General features: G+C 42.8%; 1 protein-coding gene across 5 annotated transcripts in view; it reads right to left on the reverse strand.

Annotated features, from left to right (window-relative positions):
• The window catches only part of ZFHX2 (zinc finger homeobox 2), a 121,677-nt gene that overhangs the window by 3,061 nt on the left and 93,998 nt on the right, over positions 1–24,618 (reverse strand). Inside the window, exons 7-10 of one of the 5 annotated variants that reach the window (XM_063913587.1) lie at positions 20,451–20,651; positions 18,834–18,927; positions 14,470–18,666; positions 1,426–1,542 (exon numbers count right to left, since the gene is read on the reverse strand). In XM_063913587.1, coding sequence (XP_063769657.1) covers positions 1,487–1,542; positions 14,470–18,666; positions 18,834–18,927; positions 20,451–20,651 — 4,548 coding nt within the window. In that variant the 3' untranslated portion in view covers positions 1,426–1,486. Of the gene's footprint in view, positions 1–1,425; positions 6,428–14,469; positions 18,667–18,833; positions 18,928–20,450; positions 20,652–24,618 lie in introns of those variants that run through there. The other 4 variants (XM_063913586.1, XM_063913585.1, XM_063913584.1 and 1 more) reach the window with 4 other exon arrangements.

Consider the following 24,618-nt stretch of genomic DNA (forward strand, 5'->3'; position numbering starts at 1 on the left):
CAAGCTGGTAGGATGTGTTTCTAAAGCCAGGTTGGTTTTCAATCCAAATGAGATATTTATCAGGCAGGCACCTTTCTCTCCTCTAGGTGGCAGTGTTTTACCTTTACTTTTCATTTTAACCCTGCCTCCCACTGCTTCAGTCTTGCTTCATATTGTGCCAATCTCTCTGCACTAAGGCACTCAAACCATATGCCATAGCTATAATATACAGGCAGACAAAGTCTCCTTAATACAGCATAAAGGAAAAAAACACAGCCATGGTTAACCCTTCCTTTGCCGTCTCCAGACTTGGCAATTCCCTTTAGGCTGTTTGTATTAATTAGGATTTGCGAGTATAATGAATTCTGCAGCTAATTAATGCTGTGTAGTGATGATGAGGGGGTTGCCTGAAATAGTGTGAAAGAGGGAAGCAGCGGTGATGAGAGGGGGGGGTTCATGTGAGTGGCACTGAGCCAGCCTGTACCTGCCCCCTTCAACATGACAGACTGCAAGAGACAACAGGGAGAGAGAGCGCAGTGACGAAGGAGGGAGAGTGCGCAGTGTAGCAGATGCATCCGCCATCGAAAAACAGCATCTCCTCTACCCTCCCACCAATATCCAACCGTATATATTTCACCCCTCACCCACTTCTGCTCCCTGAGGTGTGAGCTGGCAGCTGTGGGCACTGACCATCTGTGTGCCTGTTCATGTATTTGCATCTGTTTGTCTGTGCCCTGTGTGCGCATATCCGGGCAGAGAGCCTGGCAGATAGTGTGTGGGGCAGAGAGATACACAGACGGGGAGCAAGGCAGCGTGAGATATGCATAGACAGAATGAGATGGGCAGAAAGAGGCAGATAGCGGGAGTTGGCAGAGCTACAGACGCTGGCGGGGAAGCTGGCACAGACGCGGCCCCCCTCATAGCTGGCACCTGGTACTTATGGTGCCGTACACAGTATGCATGAAATTGAGTGCAAAAGAGCGAGCAAGGATATGTAGCAGAACATGGCAGAAGAAAAGGAAAGAAGAGGATTAATGTTAATCGCTCACGCTGCCAGTGTGTCTGTCAGTGGTACATATGAGTTGGGTCCATGTATATGTGCTATTGAGAGAGCCAGACAGGTGTTGCCATATTGCATCCTGGCGTTTCTGTACAATGGCTGAGCCAAGAGGAAACCTGCCCATGTTCAAGAAGAGCGCTGTGAGATATTCAACAATCGCCATCATCAAAACTACAAGGGAAGGATACCAGAGGCCTCCAGAGAATGGTGAGACCGAAATAATTCAAAAAAAGAATATACATTTATCAATATGACGGCACTCAGGGAAGGTAAAGCTTGACATCTTTTGAATCCGTCCCTGTGTGGCTTGAAGGACAGACAGCTTCTTGTATTGTGTTGGATTTACTATAGGCATACAGATTTACAGAACACACAGACACCATAGCAACATTTTAAGTTTAGTTTTTATATTTTTTTAACCATTTAAACATCACTCTGAGGAAATCCTCAAACTCTTTGCATGCGACAATCCATATTGGGTGAGCAGCTGGTCACTAGACAGGCTGAAAGACACAGGGAGAGTATGGGTTACCTCTTACATTGAGAGCTGGCAAGATGTGGCATGTGTAGACCAGATTTAGGCTGTTGACGCTAGTTATCTCTGTTGAGTTAATACAATTATTCTGGTAATTTTTCAATGAGATAACGAGCAGGCTCTACCTAAACATTCAGCATGTCCAAGGCCCAATCTGTCACACTGTGTATCATTAAAGTATTATACCCCCACACCTATAAATGTGATTAGAGGGGGAGACAACAGACATAGATCAGAGGAAAGGAACACAAAGAGGAAATAAAATGAAGGTAGGTAAATGGCATGTCTTTACAGCATAATAAATGCTGTTTAGATAAAACAAACAGAACAAAAAAAATCAGGCCTGTAGTAAAACAGGGGGCTGTCAATCAGTTGTGAAAACAAACTCTACTCGCGTGCCAGTTGGGTGACATAGTAGTATTGCAATTTATTGATGCACCAGCATATTCCTCAATACTGTATCATCAAACATATTAGGCCTGGAAATGTATGTAGAAGATCATCCTTAGTTAACCACAACTTTTTGAATACATGCACATAATAAGTGAAATCACAAGAATTATGCATTATTTTCACTTCATGGGGTCAATATTAAATGGAAACTAAACACCTTTCAAACATCTAGCAGTGTAATTCTCAGAATTCCCTGAGCCCCTCTCGCACATCATTCAGTTAAAATGTACTATTTTGTGCCATTGCGTAGACCAGGGTCATTGAACACAAGGGGGTCAATTTAAAGCGGACGTGTTTCACATTTATTATCATTGCCGTTTTAAAATTTGGGGTCAGACGTGTCGCTTAGTAAATTTACCCCTGGGTGTACATTGCCATGCGTAGCAAAATCCTTTTTAAACCTTCCCACCATCACGTTATGCATTAAAGCTGTTTAGAAGCATGTGTTTGTCTAATATTACTTTGGTGAATTAGCTGGTTCCGTATCTTGCTAATAAATGTTATAGGTTAAATAAGAGTTGACATTTTATCTGTGCATTACTGTGTGTAAGAAAAAAGGACATGAGAATTGCACTGAGAAATCTGCATGCAATGTGCTGCTGAAGGCAATCACATTTCATGAGCAGGCAGCATGCACTGTGCATTGTCAGAGATCCTTCATGTCCCTGTGCTTTATTTAGGTTAAACGTGACTTGTTGATTTATTACATGGGCTAATGTGTGTGTTTTTGTGTGACATTCATTACATTGTGATAAATATGGGCAGTCCTATGTCCTCGGTGAGACTGGGAGAGAATAAAACTACCTTGTTATTAGTGGACTTCAAAGCTGACCTCCAGTTTTACATCAAACACGATGGCTCTGGAAACTGGATTATTTGTAAGGGGGAATGTAGATTCATAAAGCATCTAGTCATGGCTATTAAATATGTTTTATACATCCAATGACAAATTAGTGGCACCAGAGTCCACTTAGGATTGTAGAAGCCTCAGAACGTAATAGCTATGTGAGGAAAAGGTCAGTCATTGTCATTCTGACATCTTTGGAGAATGCAGTGATGTCACCGCAGAACAATTATAATGAAACCACTGATAAGAGTGAAAAGCACAGAATGAGGCGTGGGGGCTTGTGATTGAATCAGTGGAACAATGGTGAAAATGGCAAAACATACAGTACAAGACTGAAAAAGAAACTTAAGAAGTGACATGCATTTTAAAAGGAAAGTGAGTAATGACATATAAGATAACGTTTAATTAAAGGAGAATGAGATATGAGTAGAAAGCAAGGATTATAATACAGAACAGGAGAGGTAGGCAACCTGTGGTTCTGCATTTGATGTGGTTAGTGGCGTCTTATGTTGTTGATAGCTGTAAATCATTGTGTGTTTGTTGGAATACACTTGCCAGGGTGTAGTATGAGTTGCCAGCAGCCAGCATTCCAGCGCCGGGATCCCGACTGCCGGCTTCCCGACAGCGGGGCGAGCGCAAATGAGCCCCTTGCGGGCTCGCTGCGGGCGCGGTGGCATGCGTATCTATTCTCCCTCTAGGGGGGTCGTGGACCCCCAAGAGGGAGAAAAGGTGTCAGTATGCCGGTTGTCGGGATTCCGGCGCCGGTATACTGTGCGCCGGGATCCCAACAACCGGTATACTGAATACCACCCCAAATGCTAGTATAATCTGTTTACAGGTGGGATTGAGGAAACTGAACTCTGTTTTGATAGGGGGTCGGGGAAGGGCATACAGGTTGAGTATCCCATATCCAAATATTCCGAAATACGGAATATTCCGAAATACAGACTTTTTTGAGTGAGAGTGAGATAGTGAAACCTTTGTTTTTTGATGGCTCAATGTACACAAACTTTGTTTAATACACAAAGTTATTAATAATATTGTATTAAATGACCTTCAGGCTGTGTGTATAAGGTGTATATGAAACATAAATGAATTGTGTGAATGTAGACACACTTTGTTTAATGCACAAAGTTATAAAAAATATTGGCTAAAATTACCTTCAGGCTGTGTGTATAAGGTGTATATGTAACATAAACGTATTCTGTGCTTAGATTTAGGTCCCATCACCATATCATCTCATTATGGTATCTAATTATTCCAAAATACGGAAAAATCCGATATCCAAAATACCTCTGGTCCCAAGCATTTTGGATAAGGGATACTCAACCTGTATTAAGGTGGATGAAGTTTGAAGGGGAGCATGTTCCTGCAATTTCACATTAGACGGAGAACCAAAGGTTGCATAAACCCAGTGGACAGAACCGAGATATGCCAATGATAAAAGTGATAAAAAGGATAAAATAATAGACCTAGGTATATGAAAGAAATGTGGTAACGTATCAATGAATAGAAGAAGATCAAAGAACTTAAAAATACAGACAGTCCTTCACAAGTAGTGTTAGTAACCCTAGCTAGGCTTTCCAAATACCAGAAAAGTCCATATCAAACACACGCCTGTTTATGTACACTTTATGCAGATCCCACGCTGCTCTGAATGATGAACTATATGCAGTGACCCAGCGCTTTTTCTTTTACCCATAATACAAATAATTGTCCATTTTCAGGTTCCAGTCCTCCCGTCCTTTTTTTTTTCTTTTTTTTGGTGTGAATATTTTCTTAGTATTTATGTAACTTTGGATTCAAAAGTTTTAGTCATCTTTTGTGTTTACTATTTTTTTTCTTACATGTCCTTGTTTGGTAGTTTCACATCCCATCCCTCCCCCCCCCCCCAAATACCGAAGCTTAAAACATCAAGAGTGAGGTACGGGGAGAGCAATACAGGGGAGCAAGGGAGTGAAAAATGTCCCTCCCCCCATAACCTTCCCCAAAAAGATAAAGCCCTTCCCTTGTCCCCTCCACAAATGGTTAAAGCATCACAGCGAGAGTTCTTGGAGTGCTGTCACCACCCCCCAAGTATTACAAAGTTCAAGTCATTGGTGGAGAGGTGCTATATTCCCCATTTGAAATAAAATTCCCAAAATCTCTATGTACACACACATAGTATCGTGCATGTGTGACAGGAGAGCAGGCATTGCCTCTGTGTTTGGTTCCTTACGTTTTGGAACTTTTGGTTATATTCAGTTTTTTCTTTCCCTCCCCCTGTTCATTGGTTTATTGTTCATTCTTTCCTTCTCCCCCAATCAGGGAGCTCGGATGCAGAGTATCAACAGGGAGAGGTCACTCTTGTTTTGGCACCAGGATCAGGAAATGCAGAAAAGCTTTGGGTTTTCAGTATTTCTATGCAGAGGTTTAAGGGTTTTTCGTTTTCTTTTTGGCCTGTGTTGTGATGTATTTCTTTGTGTATACTTCCCTGCTGGAGAGACACAGATATAAGCTAGAGAAACAGTCATGTAAGCAGGACAGTGTCAATCCAGCAGGTGAAAGGGTGAAGAAGCATTCTTGAGTGAGGGAATGCTTCATTTGTAACATACAGACAGACACAGATAGGGAGACATAAAGAATAGGAAATATACACAGAAAAGCAAGGAAACACAAACACCCTAGGAGGCAAATGAAACACACAGCAGGTAAATTAAAAGAGACAGCCCGAAAGCATGTCTGTAGTGTGAGACAGCTAAAGAGTGCCTCTATAAAGCCATGAGCACGGAGGTAGCAGCACTCTTTGGCCTGAGTTGAGGTATTGCAGGGGATGCTCCATCACTGCATGCACTTTGTGCACGGTGCTGCTGTGACCTCAGATGTTGGCTTCGAGCTGCAGGACCCTGCAGTAGTACTTGACAGGAGAGGCAGTGATAGGTGCAGACCCTCACTCTTAGTGGTGGTGGGTGTGGAGGGGGGCCAGTATAACAGCCTGCACGCTGATGAGCTTCTGCTTCCCCCTCTTCGTCATAGGAGGTCTTGCAGCGTTGGCACTGATATCTAATTGCTACATCCACCATTGGTATATCTTCATCATCTAAGTCATCATCTCGCTCCACACTTTCCTCCTCTCCCAGGGTAGATTCCTGCCCACCCCTGCATTCGCCTGAAACTTTCGTCTGTGAAGGTTCTGGTTTACGGGGTGATGATGTCCCTGGAGCCAGTTTGATGGGTGCTGGGAGCAGCCCTAGAAGCGTGTGGGGAATGACAGGATTAATTGGAAATAGACGCTTCTTTAAACCATAAAGCTGCTGAAAGTATGGGCCCTGTATCTGGGGGGTGAATAAGGGAGTGGCAGCTGGAGCAAGCGAAAAAGGCATGAAAGGAGCCCCCATGAGAGAAGCAGCTTTGAGAGCTGAGGGAGCAATGGTCTCAGGGGTCAACGTAGGTTGTGAGGAGTCCTTAGTGGTATCATTGGCTGTGTGCAAAGAAGATGGGGCAGGTGGAGCTGCACGGGGAAGGAGAGCTGGAGGTACAGAGGAAGTCATCCCGATGAGGCTGGGAGGAGGGCCTGAGATAAGAGAAATACAGAATAAAAAGAAAGTGAGAGAGCGATAGAGAAAACTGGTGAAAAGAACAATGGTATGGGAAAAAAGGACAGAAGCTAAGTGCAGTATAACAGAAATGCAAATAAGAAGTTACTAAACTAAAAGTGAGCAATCCCATAAAAAAATAAGACTATAGTCTTTATATTATAACCTTCACAGACCCATTCGTTTCCATCATACGTTACTATTAATGTGATTTCAAATGCTACTGATAAAGCTAATGCCGTTCTATCTCAGTTATTATACACCTATGTCATCTCTCGTGGTGTTTTGGTAGAGGCAAGCAATATCTTTGTGCAGCTGTAGATCTGTCTGGAACATTTACCTTATAAACTATCATTAGTGCAAGACATCACTAGGTTTAAAGCTGTTCCACATATGCAACAATATAGAGTGAGGGTAAAAAAAAACTAGTTGTGAAAATCTTCTCATAAGTGCCTTGTCTCCGGCATTCCTCTAATACACATCATTTTCAGTATTTCTTTTATTCCTTATGTTAACAAGAAAAATGAACTGAAAGTATCACTACCAGAAAGTAATTTCACTCCCTCCTCCATATTTTATAGACCTGTGTCTTATTAGCCCCATCTCTGTACTAATATATGTTCCAGATCCCCAGCACTGATTAAAATGTCAGCTAAGACTAGAAACAGCAAAAGTCCAATCTCACTAGAGACTACAGTCTATTACATACAGAGCATTAGAATGAGAACCGTACAAAATATATTATGGTTTAACAGGCACATGTACACCCTTATTCTGGGTACACACTAGACGATACGCATGAGCGATATCATCAGTGTTGCCCCTTGACAGCCTGGGCAAACGAGATAGTGCATACACACTGAACGATATTGCTAACAATATCGTTCAGTGACATCATCCTGCCACCGTCCTGTACATACATCGTCAACTACATAGATACATAAATTGACCTGCATGTAAAGACGACAGAAACCCTTGTTAACGACCTGCGGGAGTGCGCATTGTTAACGATATTGTGCGTACACACTGGATGAGATTACAAATGATATTGCTCAAAAGAGTGAAAATTAGTGATATAGCTTAAAATATTGCCTAGTGTGTACCCAGCTTAACCCTTTATCTACTTATCCAAAAATGTAGTGTTTTTTTAAATTAGTTTTACTATAACTATTTCAATATTTGTAATCACTGATTTCGCAGTACACAGTAAATTAACTACTGTACACAAGTTTTCATAGAAAAGCTGCAATGTATACCACATTTTCAGAAAACGTGGACTCTTTTGCATGATTTGTAAGAATATTAGAGTATCAAAGCTATAGATATTTATTATATAGTAATGATGGAACATCCCCTTACTTCTGGTTTCCTACATAGTTAAATCTAGTTTTCTAGTTTGGTTGTGTTATTGCTCCAATTGTATTCCTGTATACATTACATATGCAGCCATTTATTATGTTTATATGATACATTTTTAAAATCTTTCTATTCATCTTCTAAAAGTTATTCCTGTTGTTTGGCCTGTATTTTGGGGATACTCTAGTATGCCAACATTTTCTTATTCCTATCTTTTTATAGCTATATAAAAGCAAAATGGAAAATGAGATTCAATTAAGCAGTGACTCACTTTGCTGATTCATGGGAACTGGTGTCTGAATCAGTGAACACCTACACCTGTTTTTAGTTGTGTATAATGTTTAAGGGTATCCATGAGACAATGATGCAGTGTTCTCTTGCTTTAGTGATACTTCCATATCTGTTTTTCCTTCCTATTACTTATATTAGTATCCTGTTTCCCTATATAACTATCAGCTTTTGTAAAGCTGTGCTTTTAGAAATGGTGATTTGTATTTAATGGTTGTATTTAAGTCTCCGTGTGGTACAGTTTGCACCAGCCTTCTCTACAAGACATTTTCCAGATCTCGAACAATTAGTGCTAGAAAGGTTCTTGACTTGTTAAACCAAAAAAAAAAATTTTTTTTTTTTTTTTAAACAGTAAGTGCAAGTTGTCTTGGCCAGCAAACAAGTGTAGACACATTGCTTCCTTGCAATATGATGTATTTGGATGAGGCTTAAAGGAACATCTGAATATGGCTGTGTTGACAGTGATTTTAATGCAGTGATGCTTAAACGACTGAAGAGGGCACTGGAGAGGTGCAGTCTTAGCAGCAATATGTAAGGGTCTGCCTTCTAGTGAGCCTGGGTGCCAGACTTGAGTGAAAACTGGAAGAAATGACTTAAATGTTCTTGGCTTGGGGGTGGGGGGGTTTGGGCACTGAAGATACATACCATAGTGAGATTGCTCATATATTCCTCATCACTGCTAAATATTTTACATGCTAGATCACAGGATGTTGTAGTTATCTTTATTCAGAAGGTTGTGCTTAATTTAGGATTATCAAACATTTATTCATCAATATTTACTTATACTGCGCCAGCATATTCCATTGCAATTTGCAAGTGGGATGAATTGAGCCTATTGTAGATTTAGTGACAAGTGTTCTAGCCAAACAAGTCTGGAAGAGACCACCAAGAAATATGAAAGCTCTAAACAAAAATAGGATATTGCTACTGAATGATCCTGTAATGCTGATTGTAGAGCAGTCACTGTTGCATGAGCTTCAGGTTATCTTGCCATGGTCTACATAAAGCTGCCAAAAGAGGCATTAGTTTTGGTGTCATCTGTTGATGACATAATGGAGAAGAAGGCTTGGAGATTGTCACTGTAAATATAGAAGTGTGATCCAGTAGTCACAACACTCACCTTTGCTAATGTGCCACATGTTTGGCTTCCTGACAGCCTTTATTACAGTACACGAGTTAGTGTTAGGATGGATTTCACTCAATTTCTTAAGCTGCAATGTACAAAATTCTGCTCGTTTATAATAACCAGTTCCTATGTGTATGTTTATTACTCAACTCTTCAAATTGTGGTTTACAGAAGTTGTTGTTGTTACCAGTTAGTTTGATGAAACTTTGGGAAGGGCCAAGGAACTGTACTTAGTAGATAATGAAAACTGTTTCATCCCAGGAGGTTGGTTAACTTGCATATGCCAGCCTCTGGCCCGAAGTGTTAAGGCTCATTCAGAGATGGGAACAAGGCAAAAAAAAAAAAGAAACGTTGCACCTGGACAACCCATGTTGCAATTCAGGGGGTGCAAATATGTTTATTTATTTATTGCATGCAGAGTAAATACTGGCTGCTTGTGCATTTGGCCCACAAATACTGGGGAGCAATTTAGCGTTCAGCTAAGACATGCCCTCCCAACTCCAAATCTCTCTGGACGTTTTAAATCTGCGCCCATCTTTAGTGCAACTCTCCTTTGCTAATGTAGAAATGTAATTATTTTTTTTTGTAGTTATTGTTTTCCTTCCAACTGTTATTAATCAGCCCCATAATGTGTGTGGATGCTTGGCATGGGGGTCATGGGTTTAGAAAGACTTTGTATCATCATCTGTGAATGATACCATCTGATTGCTCCCCAAGTTAGCCAAAAGCACTTCTGATTTGCTGTAAGGAGGTGTCAGATAGTTCTGATTGCTGTCTCGAAGCAGGATTATCAAAGGCTCAACATGGTGTGTCTAGGTCAGAGGTTCCCAAACACAGTCCTCCAGGAACCCTAACGGTCCAGGTTTTAAGGATATCAATAGCTAAGCACAAATGGTTAAATCAAATTGATTGAGGCACAAATTAAGTCACCTGTGCCCAAGTTTGGTTATCCTTAAAACCTGGACCATTAGGGTGTCTTGAGGACCACATCTGGGGGCCACTGGGTCTAGGTACTACTTGCACTTAGTTAATCCATATCGGAGCAGGACGGCAGCAGACAGAGAGATGGCGGCACAGAGTAGCTGCTGGAGCAGTACAGAGTTGCAGGCATAGAGTGGACCAGATGTGGTGAAGCTGGAAGTGATATGGCCGTTTATCTCTCATCAATGGCCAGATGAATAAATTATTCTGTTTCTCGATTCTCAGGGACGGCAGGTTGTAATTCTCATGGATGGCAGGTATGTCGCCCTCTTAGGGGATAACTGGGCAGCATGATGAAGCCTCAAGCATTTTTCTCTAAACATGTACCCAAGCACAAATTTCACATTATTATACATCAGTATTTAAATCAGGGGAAGTGGTGTTGCTGCTGCTCTTTACTGGCCTCATTGGCCTTTCAGACTGCCATCTTGTAACCCGGGTTATTGCACATGAGCGCGCAGTAACATGGGTTGCTGTGCGGTCTGAAAGGGCCCAAGGGAAATGTCCCGGGTCGTGTGACCTGGTATGTCATCCCTGGTAGCAACCATGGTTGAATACGGCTTCAACCTGGGTCGCTGTGCGGTGTGAACGGGTTGCCAGGTCGATGCAACCCATTTTCCATTCATACTGTATGGACAGGCAACATTAGAGATCATCTGATCTCCAAGCGCCGCCCCCGCACACGTCACCATTGATGTAAGCAACCCGGCAATATGCCAGGCTGGGGACGCCACTGTGAAAGGGTCCAAGGCGGGTCACACCCAGAAAGCACCTGTGTACGGCTCCCGGGTGCGACCCCTGATTTGCGATGTGAAAGGGGTATCAGTCACTTATGGCAGTATTGCTATATAAAGGGGAGTCAACCTTTTAAGAATGACCTTTTCTTTGCATAAACTGCAATATTTTGGTCCAGCTACTACAAAGAGGTGAATGTATGTAGAGACAGCACTAAGTGGGGATATATGTAATAGCATGGTATGGAGATTGTAAGGTTAATATGTGATGTTTGGAAAGTATGAATGTAGGACGGTTTATAGAGGTAATAAACTTTAGTAACAGACTAGAATCATATGATTTTAATGTAGATGTGGCAGTATGTAATACATTGTGATATGTTTTAACAACATACTGAAGATTTATAATAGAATATATAGTTTACAAATATATACATGTGTAATTATTATCTTTTTATATTATACTAGAGTAGGATGCTGATTATCCAAACTGTACTTGGTACATTGTAAACTAGGATGGTTTGGATAATCAGTTTGTACATAACTGGACGTGTACTATGTATTATGTTTTTGGTTTTTTTTTCATTTTGTAATTTTACAGTACAATTTATTTTTATAGGATAATGTACAATCAAATAAATATCACAGAAAAAAAATATATATTTTTCCTCCCTTTTAGACTGTGTTCAGATAATTGGCTTTCAGGTAATCAGCAGTTTCTTTTTCCCTCTATTCCCTTCATATTTATCCATTGCAGAACACTGTTCATCAGCTTGTAAAATGCGTTTGCAAATTATCAGTATATTATGTACCTGTTCCAACATTGACACATATTGGAGGGGTGTATGCTGTATATGGAGGGACTAATCTGTCTTCTTAAATTATGACTAATCCTTCTTTTTTTTTTTTTTTTTTCTTTTTTTTTAATCTATACTGCACTCTTCTTTTTGGGACTGCTAGCTTGAAGGTGGAGGTAAGGGTTTAACTTATACTCCGTTAAACTTTGCGCTAATTAACTAACACGGGCCCTCATTCAGAGTCGTTCGCTCGGTAATTTTCATCGCATCGCAGTGAAATTCCGCTTAGTACGCATGCGCAATATTCGCACTGCGACTGCGCCAAGTAATTTTACAATGAAGATAGTATTTTTACTCACGGCTTTTTCTTCGCTCCGGCGAACGTAGTGTGATTGACAGGAAATGGGTGTTACTGGGCGGAAACACGGCGTTTTCGGGGCGTGTGGATAAAAACGCTACCGTTTCCGGAAAAAACGCAGGAGTGGCCGGAGAAACGGGGGAGTGTCTGGGCAAACGCTGGGTGTGTTTATGACGTCAAACCAGGAACGACAAGCACTGAACTGATCGCAGATGCCGAGTAAGTCTGAAGCTACTCTGAAACTGCTAAGTAGTTTGATATCGCAATATTGCGAATACATCGGTCGCAATTTTAAGAAGCTAAGATACACTCCCAGTAGGCGTAGGCTTAGCGTGAGCAACTCTGCTAAATTCGCCTTGCGAGCGATCAACTCGGAATGAGGGCCATTGTGCTAATTAATTAACTTATCAGTCGGACTACCATGCCAGAGTGAACCTGTCCCGTAGCAACCATTTTGGGGTAGTTAGGATGACAGCAACCTTATTGCTCATTCACACTCTTTACTTAAGAGCATGTGAAAAGCAACATCGTATATGGATATATATAGTTTATTTTGCTGCTAATTCCACTAGGGCCAATCCTGTTCTGACATTAATGTCATGATTTATGTTAGGATTTGAGAAATAGTGTCAGACAATACTAACCTATGCTTTCATGCAGGAGAGGCATAAACAGCACTACTGCAAAACTGAAATGTGTCCCTACAAGTACCTGTTACAGATCCAGAACTATAAAACACAATGACTATAGTGGCAGTAACATTATAATTGTGACTTGGCTCTTGCAGGTGACAAATCTGACAACATTTCTTAAAACTAGAATAGAGAAAACTCATAATATTGCACATTCGGCTGTTTTTCTGTTGCAGCTAAGAAATTGAAAGCAACCATGTCACTGGTTGCTGAGGATAGGACTACAGTTTTGCTGTGCCTTAGTTTTCATACATGTCTCCTATTGTGGATTTAATGTTGTTTACTGTACTACCTAATCTACTTCATGTTTAAAAGACACAGGGGCTGATGTATTAAGCCTGGAAAAGTGATAAAGCAGTGATAAGTGGAAAGTGATAACGCACCAGCCAATCAGCTACTGACTGTCAATTTCCATATTGGAGCTGATTGGTTGGTGCGTTATCACCTTGTACTTATCACTGCTTTATCACTTTTCCAGGCTTAATACATCTGCCCCTTTGGGGTCTTTGTACTAAGCCTTGGAGAAAGATAAAGTACCAGCCAATCAGCCTACAATTGCCATGTTACAGGCTGTGTTTGAAATATGACAGTTAGGAACTGGTTGGTTGGTCTTTATCTCTGTCCACTTTATCTCTCTCCAAGGCTTAGAACATAGAGTCCTATATATCTTTGCCTTCTACCTACAACTAAAGTTGCACACATTGCCACTTTGCAGACGGATATCACAATTTTGTTATAACTGTGACTACATCAGAGCCCGCATATGTAACTACTGGCAATTCAGCATCATACAGTGTCAAACTGGGGCGTAAAGGGCCCATCGGGAAAATTTAGGGGTGGGGGCCCATGTTTAAGGGTGTGGCCAGTCTCCAGAGGGTATGTGGCCAGCTACCACCGAGGCTTGTCTGACCATTACAGAGTGAATGGTCTGGGCCCTTTGATAAATCTATATACTGTGATAAAGACTGCTAGTGCATGCATGATAATGTACCAGATTAAAAACAGAGAATACAGCATACTCCTGAGTAGTATAAGGTAATATACGTATAATTCAAACGCACAGCCTGGAACCTGATCCCTATAAGGAGTAGGTGGGCCCCCAGGCAGTGGGGCCCACCAGGGGTTACCCCTTTGGGCCAGTCCAACCCTCGTGTCATACAAATTTCAGCTGCAACTCAACTGTGTGGGTGTTACTGGGTGGCAATGGGGCATTCACATGTAGTATAAGTGTCCTTAAGGCATAGCATGAGCATATAGATGGAACTGCAGAATACTGAAGAGGTGAGCGCACACAGAGATACAGCAGCTTTTAGATGCATCTCTTGCACAAAGTATACGGCTGCTGCAAAGCGCTGATAGTGATTATGCCTTTAACAAATGTATGGTTAGGCCCGTGTGGCAGCTTATGTATGGTCAACTCTGAATATAGGCTGTGATAGGCCAAATTGCATGCGTTTCTGAATCCAGCCCTATATGTGTATATTCTACATTTCCACATCTTCTTTATCCATTTTTGTTAAAATTACTGTATTGTTATATTTTATTCAATCCTGTATCTCTTATCATAAGCTAAACCAGTATATAGCCCAGCACCTAATATATTCCTCTGTTCAACACATTATACCCATCTGTCTTCAAGATAAACCCTGCAGTTCTTGGTTTAAGTTTCCTCCACCCAAACTGTTTACCTGTGCTGAATGATGCCAATCCACCGATTGGTGCAGCAATACCCTGGCCAGGCATCAGCAACGGTGTGAGCCTCTGGATTTGAGGGGTCACTGTTGTAGGATTCTGGAAGCTGAGTATCTGTGAAGTTGGTTTGCTTTCAGTAACAGGAGGTGCTCCTCCACTGGGATGAGTGTCCCGGTAACGACTTTCCTCCTTAAGTTGCTGTTGAATTGATACTCGTAGCCTTGCAATATGCTGTCGGGAGAATATGTGGGCACGGCATGGAATAGTAGGCCCATATTTTATGTTGCAGTGGGTACACTCTGTAGGCTGAGGCCCCTCGTTGGTAGTAGCTGTGCCAACCAGTCCTTGGAGTTTGGCCTTCTTTTCTTTAGCCCTGGCATTCTGGAACCAAACCTGCACAACCCTCTTCTGCAGTCCAATTTCCCCACCAAGGCAGTCACACTCTTGCATGCTTGGAGTACGATATTCTGAGTAACAAGCCTTTAATATTCGTAACTGCAGACTACTCATTTGGGTACGGTAACGCCTAGCTCCTGAGGATCCCATCATTCCTTCAGAGTTTAAGGCTCCTTTACCTGGACTAGAAGGGCCAGGATCTGAGCTTGATGAATCACTCATGTCTCCACCTTGTGGGCTGTGCATAAGGGATTCCATGGTTTTAGGGAGTCCTCTCTCTTCTGCTATTTTGCTGATGCCCCCTTGATTCTCATTTGTGTCAGTCTCTGTATTTTGCTGTTCTATGGCTGCAACTTTAGACATATCAGGAAATGACAAAGCTGGTGTTTTGTCAGGCTCAGCACTCTGTCCTACTGATGCCTGAGAAACATGGTGGCTAGGAGAGGAATGCAATTTAGACTCTGGGGGAGAAGACAACAAAATGGGTGCAGCTGTAGGTTTGGCTGTGAAGGAAGCCAACAGCAAGCCTGGTGAAGTCTGTGAAGTGCTTACAAGACTGGAAAGGACTTGGGCAGGATTAACAAGTCCTGAAAAGGATTGACTTGGAGTTACTAAACCAGATAAAGCTTGAGGTGGATTAACAAGGCCAGTCAAAGGTTGAGAAGAATTGGCTAGATTAGGTATTGCTTGGGAAGGATTACCTAAACTAGGTAAAACTTGTGCGGCACTAAGTATACCAGAGAGAGCCTGGGTTGGATTGACCAGAGACTGGGTAACTGGGGTTGTTGTTGTCAGACTGGAAGAAGCCTGGGGTTTTGAAAGTACTGATGAAGATGTGGTTTGTACAGAGGATGAGCCTGATTTAGCTATTAATTGGGGCACTACTTGGCTTGAAGGAAGATTATAATAGTAACATGTACCCTCTCTTTTTGGTCCTTCATTTGTAGACTCATCTTGCTGCCGGGGAGCTGAAACATTAGCAGGAGTTACTCCTCTGTACTGACCTTTTCGTTCACGGGCCCTTGTGTTCTGAAACCAAACTTGAACCACTCTTTTCTTCAAACCAACTTCAAGAGATATGCGCTCTAGAGTGCTTCGTGTAGGGTTGGAGTCCTGTAGGTACCATCGATGTAAAATATCTAATTGTTCAGGTAATATAGTGGTTCTCAGACGCTTGTCCCTGGGAGGCTCATCCCCACCTTCACTTCCTGTGGGAGAGAGACTCTCTTCCTCATGCTTTCTTTTCCTCTGACAGCCTACCTCTCCAGCCCCCATAGGGATAAGTAAAGAAAGGTCCATTAATGGGGCTGAGCTATGACTACTGCTTGGTAAGGACTTGTTCTGGTTCTGGTCGACTGAGCAATTAAGTATAGAAGATTCATTTTGCTCTGTAGGCTGATCATTTTGCTCTGGAAGTTGAATATTTTTCTCATTTAGTTTTGGTGAATCAGTATTTCTTTTATTGGCTGGATTTATGGGCTCTTGTTCACCCATAGTTTCTCCTTGTTCTTTCTCTTGTTTTTCCTGGGTGTTTGTTAATTGGAGTTCTGAGCTACTGATCTGATCTGAAAGTGACTCTTCTTTCTGTACAGCTTTACCTGACTCCTCTTCTTTCTCTTCCACCTCAGTTGCTTCTTCAATGCTCTCACTATAACAAATTTTCAGATGACGAATCAATTGAAATATGCAAGGGAGGGTAGCACCACATTTCCGGCATGGTGGTATTTTGCTGTTGGCAGCTGGACGTTCTCCTGGTTGACTAGGATACACAGGAGGTGAAGGAGTTGTTCCACTTTCTGCAGCTTGCTTTCGTACTTTCTGACGAGCATTTTGAAACCACACCACTACTACCCGTCCAGAAAGACTTAACAAGTCTGACAGATGCTCTACCTCACTATCCCTAGGGTAAGCACTGAATTCAAAGAAACTGTTTAGAGCCTGGGTCTGGAAGTCAGAGAATTTTGTGCGTGAGAAGCGGCGATGACCCAATCTATCAGCCCGCAGAGCCTCCTCTGTTTCTTCTTCTTGAGCCTCTTGGACACCTTTCTCTCTTTGCTTGTACCAATTCCTGATTGTTGCTGGGGATAGGCCAGTCTTATCAGCCGTCCATAGAATTTGCTCTTCTAGCAGAGACCCTGGAAAATCAAACAAGCTGTGCAGGAAACTGAGATGTTCCACAGTGATGCTATGTTCAGATTCTTGTTCCACCTCTTTAGAACAGTGAGTGAGTTGAGAAGTTACAGAAAAGTCCAGTGGAGTAACAGAAGAATCTCCTGTTTCAGAATTAGCTCCAGCAGGGTTGTGACTATCATAGGTTCGACGATAATTGGCAGCATATCGGCTCAAGGCCTCAAAAGGGAGCAAACGCTGGTGCATGTGCTCCTCATGTGTTTTAAGGATCAGTCTGTTAGAGAAAAGTTTTCCACAAGTACCACATTGAAGTTTCTCTATGGAAGAAGGTGTAGGTAACGTTTCAGGTGGAGGAGCAGGAGGCAGTGGCAGAAGTTGAGCTTGAGAAGTAATTGTCTGTCTTCCTTCATTGTACTGTGTTACCAGCTCAAAACCAAAATTTTCTAGTAACGCTCGTGCTGCAGATCCTGTGGGGTCTCCTGAAACCTTGGTTGAAGAATCTGGATTCTGTGAAGCAGTGGTCTCTCCAGTGGCAGCATCACGCTCATCCGGGATTCTCTCATCCTTCTCACTTGCAGGTTTTGGAGTTGCACTGGGTTGATCACCCTCGTCTTTGATATTTGGAGGCTGTTGGGCACCACCAAATGATAACAGAGGACCTGAACCCCCATCTCCACTGACTTTAAGCTCTTGTAGATAGAATGGAAGTAAAAGTTGCTGCTGTTGACGCTGGAGCTTCAATAGAGCTTCTGGAATCAGAGGAAATGAGGGAAGCAGTGATGGTGCAAAAAGTGGAGAAGGCTGAACAAGAGGGGGTGGTCTAGACAAATCCATGGACAGCTGCATTGGAGAAGGAGCAACGCTACTGGGCATTATAGGAACTCCCATGCAGGGTCCAAGTTGCTGCTGCCTCTTTTTTGGGGCATCAACTGCTTGAACCTCTGCTGCTTCTCCTCTACCATCAGTATTAGTTTCACTCTTTATCCCAGGGTCTCTTTGAGGTTTTTCCGAGGGGATCTTTGCAGAATCCTGTTTTGAGCCCCTGGAACGAGTCTGATGGAGTACAGAACGCATGTGAATTTCTAGTGTGGAGCTTTGGTTGTAGGATACATGGCATACAGTGCATTTGTATGGTTTGTCCTGTCCTGTCTGTACACCGTGTCCTGTGGGTCCTATTCCAAATTCCTGTCGAGTAGAAAGGGATGGATCAAGAGAGGCTTTACGTACTTTGTGTAAATGTGATACTGAATTATAATGCACTAGCAAGATATTTTTTTGTGTAAAGGATTCCTTGCACACAACACATTTGTGAGGTCTAGAAGGATCCATAAACTTGTCCATTGCAAAGTTGGCTGTTTTTCGATATGTAGATTGTTGAGGATGAGCAGGCGTGCTTTCCTGAGATTCCTTTCTTTCCTCCTGCTCTACGGTATCAACTTCTCGGGCACGGGCTTCACATGCCTGCTGGATATCAGAGGGACTAAGCTCAGGATGATCTTTCTCCAAGTGTATTCTTAGGTCATGAGACGTTTCAGAAGTCAGTGGACACAAGGGGCAAGCAGTTTCATCTTGGGCCTTTTCGGTATCAGCTATAGAATCAACAGCTTCAAAGGGGCTTGTGGAAATGTCACCAGGGGATCCTGGAGGGGAAGTATCTGTAACTTCACCTGTGAAGCAAAATGACCATAAAATATAAGACTCAAGAACTAATATCTACAATTAAAAAACAACATACTGTAGACACAGACACAGACTGCATATGACATGGATAATGAATAGTAAAATAAACCCGCCTGCAAACAAAACCAAAAACTCATTATATCCAAATACTCACAGGAAAGTTGGTTTTCTGTAACAGCTTGATCTGGTTCTTCTATCACTCTCACAGGTATAATCCTAGTCCTGAAACTAATATTCACTTTCTGTGCCTGAAAAAAACACATATATAAATTATAGCATAATCTGTAAACTAATGAATATAATTAGACAGATTTGTAGGTACTTTGCTGTTAAAGAAACTACCTAGGACAATCTGTGATTGTTTTTTTTTTTAATGCATCCCTGTTGATTTCATGGGGCAAGAAAATGACTTTTGATCCATTGTGCTACCTAGCCCTGCCCCCACCAGCTGTATAATTTATACTGCTAATGATTGCTTTCCTGTAGTTAACCCTAATCTCTCCCTCTAATGTCGAACCCTCGACCCCACAGCCTAATCCCCAGATTGCCGACATTTCACCTGCCGTTATTCTAAGAATGTCGGCAAGTCAACGTTTTAACAATCTTGCATCATAACTGTCGACATTATGACTGTCTACATTTATATTGTTGACCTTTTGGCTACATCCCTTCAGCAGAAGGGCAATTTGAGCAGTGTCAGGATGTGCACCGAACCTGCATGCAGCAAAGTTGGTTAAATACAAATTGAAATGCTACAAACTAAAATGTTACAGGTTTGTTAGGAGGATGTTATTGAAACTTAGATAGTAGCGTGATGAGAAAAAAAAATCATACAAAAAATCTGAATAAAAGGTAGTTCCTTTTCACAGCAAAGTACCGATTTGTAGAATGCATTTAAATGCGCAGGAGGATATTTGGATGAGATGAATTATTGGGTTGAGGATGCGAGTACAGCTTTTTTTTTTTTTTGGCAACTAGTTATGATAGTTTGATTGTCTGGAACCATTATTATACTACATAACAAAAGATGTCAAATAATAACATGGAATAATTGGTGGATAAAACTGATATTTTCATCCAATATTAATAGCCTGCTATCTATTTTGTAACAATGGCTAAGCAGGAGTACAAAGGCTGATTACCTACGTCAAACACAATAGCTTTTGACATTGTGGTACTAAACAGAGCTTATTCTTAAGGGGGGTACTCACAGAGCAATATTCTAAGCAATCTGACTAGATTGCTTAGAATTTGAGCATTATCGCTCCGTGTGTAGCCCCTACAGCGATAGCGATGCGCAGCCCCGCGCATCGCTATCGCCGGTGCTAGATTGGCCTGCATGCAGGCCAATCTCGCGGGTCGCTCACTTCACCCGCTGGGTGAAGTGAGCAGCCCCCCCCACCCCGTCTCCCCCCGCAAGCTCAGCACACATCGCGCTGTGCTGAGCGGCGGGAGAGATGTGTGCTGAGCGGTTCGCTCAGCACACATCTCTCCCGCATCGGCCCGTCTATATGGGCCTTTAAGGTCAGGGAATAAACAAAGAATACTCCATTGACCCCAATACAGTCACTGCCAGTGAAACAAGACAAATGAACAAGCAGTGTCAAAAAAACAACAACACCATAATGCAAATAGTAGCATGCAGCCTTTGCTACAAATACTATCCATTCTCTTACACGGTGCATGGTTTATCCTAGAAAGCAGATAGGTGAGGAAATACCGAATCCGCCCTTTCCTATTTATTGGTGTGTGTTTACAAATAAATACTCACCACTTGCAACAGTTTCTCCACACATTCAGAGACCACATTGTGCCCATGTCCCAGGTGTCCCCTCAGGTTTACAGTTCCTGTCAGCTGCTCCTGGCACAATGGGCAACGGAAAGTAGGCTGAAGGGCATGCTGAGACACAGCATGGCTGTGCACCTGTTCTTCGGAGGGACTAACATAAGCACAGAAGGGACAGCAAAATACCTGTAGAGGTACGATAGAGGGAGAGGCCATTAGCTAATGAAAAGTATGTATACTGTAGATATCAATTCACATAGACAAATAGAAAAACAAACACACAATGGCAAACAGACAGGAATGGACGGACAACTACAAAATGTGACATATAGATAACACTGAAGAGATGCAATATGAGGAGAAATTATGAAATAAAACTGGATAAGGAGCTTGATGGATCATGGGGTTAATTCAGACCTGATCGCTCGCTAGGAGTTTTTTGCAGTCCTGCGTTCCCATAGTCGCCGCCAATAGGGGAGTGTGTTTTCGCTTTGCTAGTGTGCAAACGCATGTGTAGCAGAGCTGTACAAACAGATTTTGTGCAGTCTCTGAGTAGCCCAGGACTTACTCAGCCGCTGCGATCACTTCAGCCTGTCCGGGACCGGAACTGACGTCAGGAACTCTCCCTGCAAACGCTTGGACACGCCTGCTTTTTCCAAACACTCCCAGAAAATGGTCAGTTGACACCCACAAACACCTTCTTCCTGTCAATCTCCTTGCGAACGCCCGTGCAAACGGATCATTCACATAAACCCATCGCTGAGCGGCGATCCGCTTTGTACCTGTGCGACGCGCCTGCGCCTTGCAGTGCATACGCATGCGCAGTTTAGACCTGATTACCTGCTGAAGGAAAACGCAGCCTAGCGATCAGCTCTGAATTAGGCCCCATGTACAAGATACTATGGGAATATTGCTGATGCAGCTACAGTAGGTTTGGTGATTCCTTTTGGACTTAACGTACTTATGTGCTTTATATCATACATGTGATTGTTACATGAGGTTGTTGTATAGAACTGTGAAGTGAATGCTGGAGTGTAATGGATTTTAGTGTGACTAAAGTTTGTTGTTTATAGTTAGTCATGTGATTATCTGCAGGTATATGACGAGACCTACGTATGTGTATAATTTTCTGATTATTTCTATACAGATTCTGAGGAAACTTTATGAAAACTGGTGCAGAGAAAAACAAATACTGCAGCACCAATCTACCAAGCTTGTATCTGTTCTAAATGCTAACTTCTGACTGGTTGCTATGAGTTACAGCTCCTTTCATTGTGCTGCGTCCTCTTTTTTTAATACTCCAGTCTGTTTGTATGCATATTTGCTACAGGACTAGAGAGAGCTTTAATGTTGATTCAAATGCCTGGGAGCTGCATTGGCTTATTTGGAATGATGCTGTATTTGTATATCTTTCTCTGTATGTGTCTGGATGGATGGTCTTCAGTATGCCGCCGGCCGGGATCACGGCAACCAGCATACCGGCACCGGGATCCCGACCGCCGGCAAGCCGACACATATTCTCCCTCTTGGGGGTCCACGACCCCCCTGGAGGGAGAATAAATAGCGTAGCGCACCACTGTGCCCGCAGCGTGGCGAGCGTAGCTCATTAGCGCTCGCCCAGCTGTCGGGATCCCTGCGCCGGTATGCTGGCCCCCGGGATCCTGGCCACCGGCCACTCATACTACATCCGTCTGGATAATACCCCTTTCACACATAAACCAGCGGCTTTAACCTGGCTCAGACCTGAACATTGAGCATGGGTTAAAACTGGGGTTTCAGTACTTACCCCCTTTCACACATGGGTATATAGACCAGAGTTATTCCCAAGTAGTCACCGTTCAACACCGTACCTGGGTCTTCCAGTGACCCAGACTTTTCAGTGAACGTGGAGATGATGTCATCTTCAAGTGCTACTGTTCTCGCCCATAAACTCCTTTTAAGCATGACCCGGGTCATTGTGTCCCAGGTAATACCTTTCACACTACAGTTGGCTCGGGTTGTTCCTGGAAATAACCCTAGTACCAAGCAGAGTCACGGACATAGTGGAAACCTGGGTCGAGCCACAAGCCCTGGCCAGCGGCTGTGTATGAAAGGAGTATTAATGACTATTTGTAAAGTAACTTATCAGATGCTGCTTTTTATTTTGTTGTAAAACTGTTAAATGTTTTGTACAAGTGACATATTGTTAGAGAACCAATTAGTTGTAATTGCTTAGTCTAAAGGCAGATATCTGTATAAGTACCACTGCCATGAACTAGTTGTGTATACATGATTCTATATTTGTCATCCCTGTAGTCAGATACTAGATGTCTAGCAGATACATATGTCTGCTTTTGTAGATGTAGTAGACGGTGGAGCCTGGTGTGTTTGTTACGGGTGGTCTTCAGTATGCCGGCGGTCGGGCTCCCGGCGAGCAGCATACCGGCGCCGGGAGCCCGACAGCCGGCATACCGACACTTATTCTCCCTCGTGGGGGTCCACGACCCCCCTGGAGGGAGAATAAAATAGTGTGGCGCGCGTAGCGAGCCCGCAAGGGGCTCATTTGCGCTCGCCACACTGTCGGTAAGCCGGCGGCCGGCCTCCCGGCGCCGGTATGCTAGTCGCCGGGAGGCCGGCCGCCGGCAGATTGTAGTCAACCCGTTTGTTACAGTACATTACTGTACATCAGAAAGACCTGGCTTATCTTAACCATTAGAATTGCCACTGAACGCTATGGTTCATGCATTCAGTGGCATGGAACAAGCGCCTTTGCAGACAAAAAACATTATACAAATTATAACAAGAAAGGATAGCTTATTATATACATAATAAATATAATATACGCACAGTATGTGTGGCTTTAAATCTGGGAGCCAAACAAGCATTTTAGGAAGAAATAGGCGCAGCATTCATTCTCTTTAAATATATACATATATCAGACCAAAAAGAGGGACTTATTTTATAGATCACTTATAGGCAACAGGCGGCGTATGTAAAACCGACAGCTGGGATCCCAGCCAGCAGTATGCCATCAGCGGGGCGAGTGCAACGAAGAGCCTTGTGGGCTCGTTGCACTCGCCACGCTGCAGGCACGGTGGCTCGCTGCAGGATTTATTCTCCCTCTATGGGTGTCATGGACACCTATAGAGGGAGGAGAGCCTGTGGCGCCGGGATTCTGGCTGCGGGTTTTCCCCACTAGTTGGGACTTTTTTCTGCCATATTTGTTACAGCTTTTACAGATTGTTTAATCCTTGCTGATATGATTTTACAGATAGGTATTGCCTTCACTGATTAAATGTGTTTATTTATCTTACTACTAAGACACAAGGTAGTAATGGGGGGTTATTCACGTGCCGTTGTTCTTCCTACTCCTGTTGCTATGATTATATGCTAATATGGGCTCAGGCTAACCCATGCAAAAGGATGCCCACTGTGATCGTGTTTTTGCATACGGCGCCGCATAATTGCAGAAACATCGGTAACATTGTCTCACATCAGGTCGCTGCTAATATATGCAGACCCAGAACACACTGTGCGAATGGCCATGGCACACCTGCGTTCACATGACCACTCCCCATTACCACCACCAAACGCGGACACTCACTTTGCGACTAAAATCTTGCTGCACCTGCACTCGTAAATCACTTGGTGCATGTGTGCACTGCGGCTCAGGCACATGTGCAGTGTGAAAACATTGCTCAATATGTGTATAACCGCCGCTTTGCTTCCGCGCTTGAATGACCCCCAATGTGCGGCCCCTGCAGTGTATCAGTATTATAGATGAAGTGCTAAAGGCAATGTTATTTCTGTTTGACAGTTTTATAAATGGTAGCTTTATGAGTCACTGTATCAGAATACCAGGCCTTGAGACCGCTCATATATCAGTATGTGCAATGCTAGAAATAGTTCATGTTCTGTGCATTCTATGTAGATTTAACAAATGACAGTTACAGTATACGCACTGTAGGCCTTCAGTGTCCAACTTCTAATTGTGCTGTGTTGTATGTGCTATGTGTGCTTGGAATGTACACAGGGTTCATAAACGGAACTAGACAATTTCAGAAAAATATAGTAGAACTGAAAAGCAATGAAGCTACAGTACTGACAATGTGCTACTTATTTGGTGAATTTTCTTTATAAACAACTTTTAAACTAGATTATAAGTGATTACATA

Source organism: Pseudophryne corroboree, chromosome 1 (genome assembly GCF_028390025.1).
Source record: "Pseudophryne corroboree isolate aPseCor3 chromosome 1, aPseCor3.hap2, whole genome shotgun sequence".
NCBI lineage: Eukaryota > Metazoa > Chordata > Amphibia > Anura > Myobatrachidae > Pseudophryne > Pseudophryne corroboree.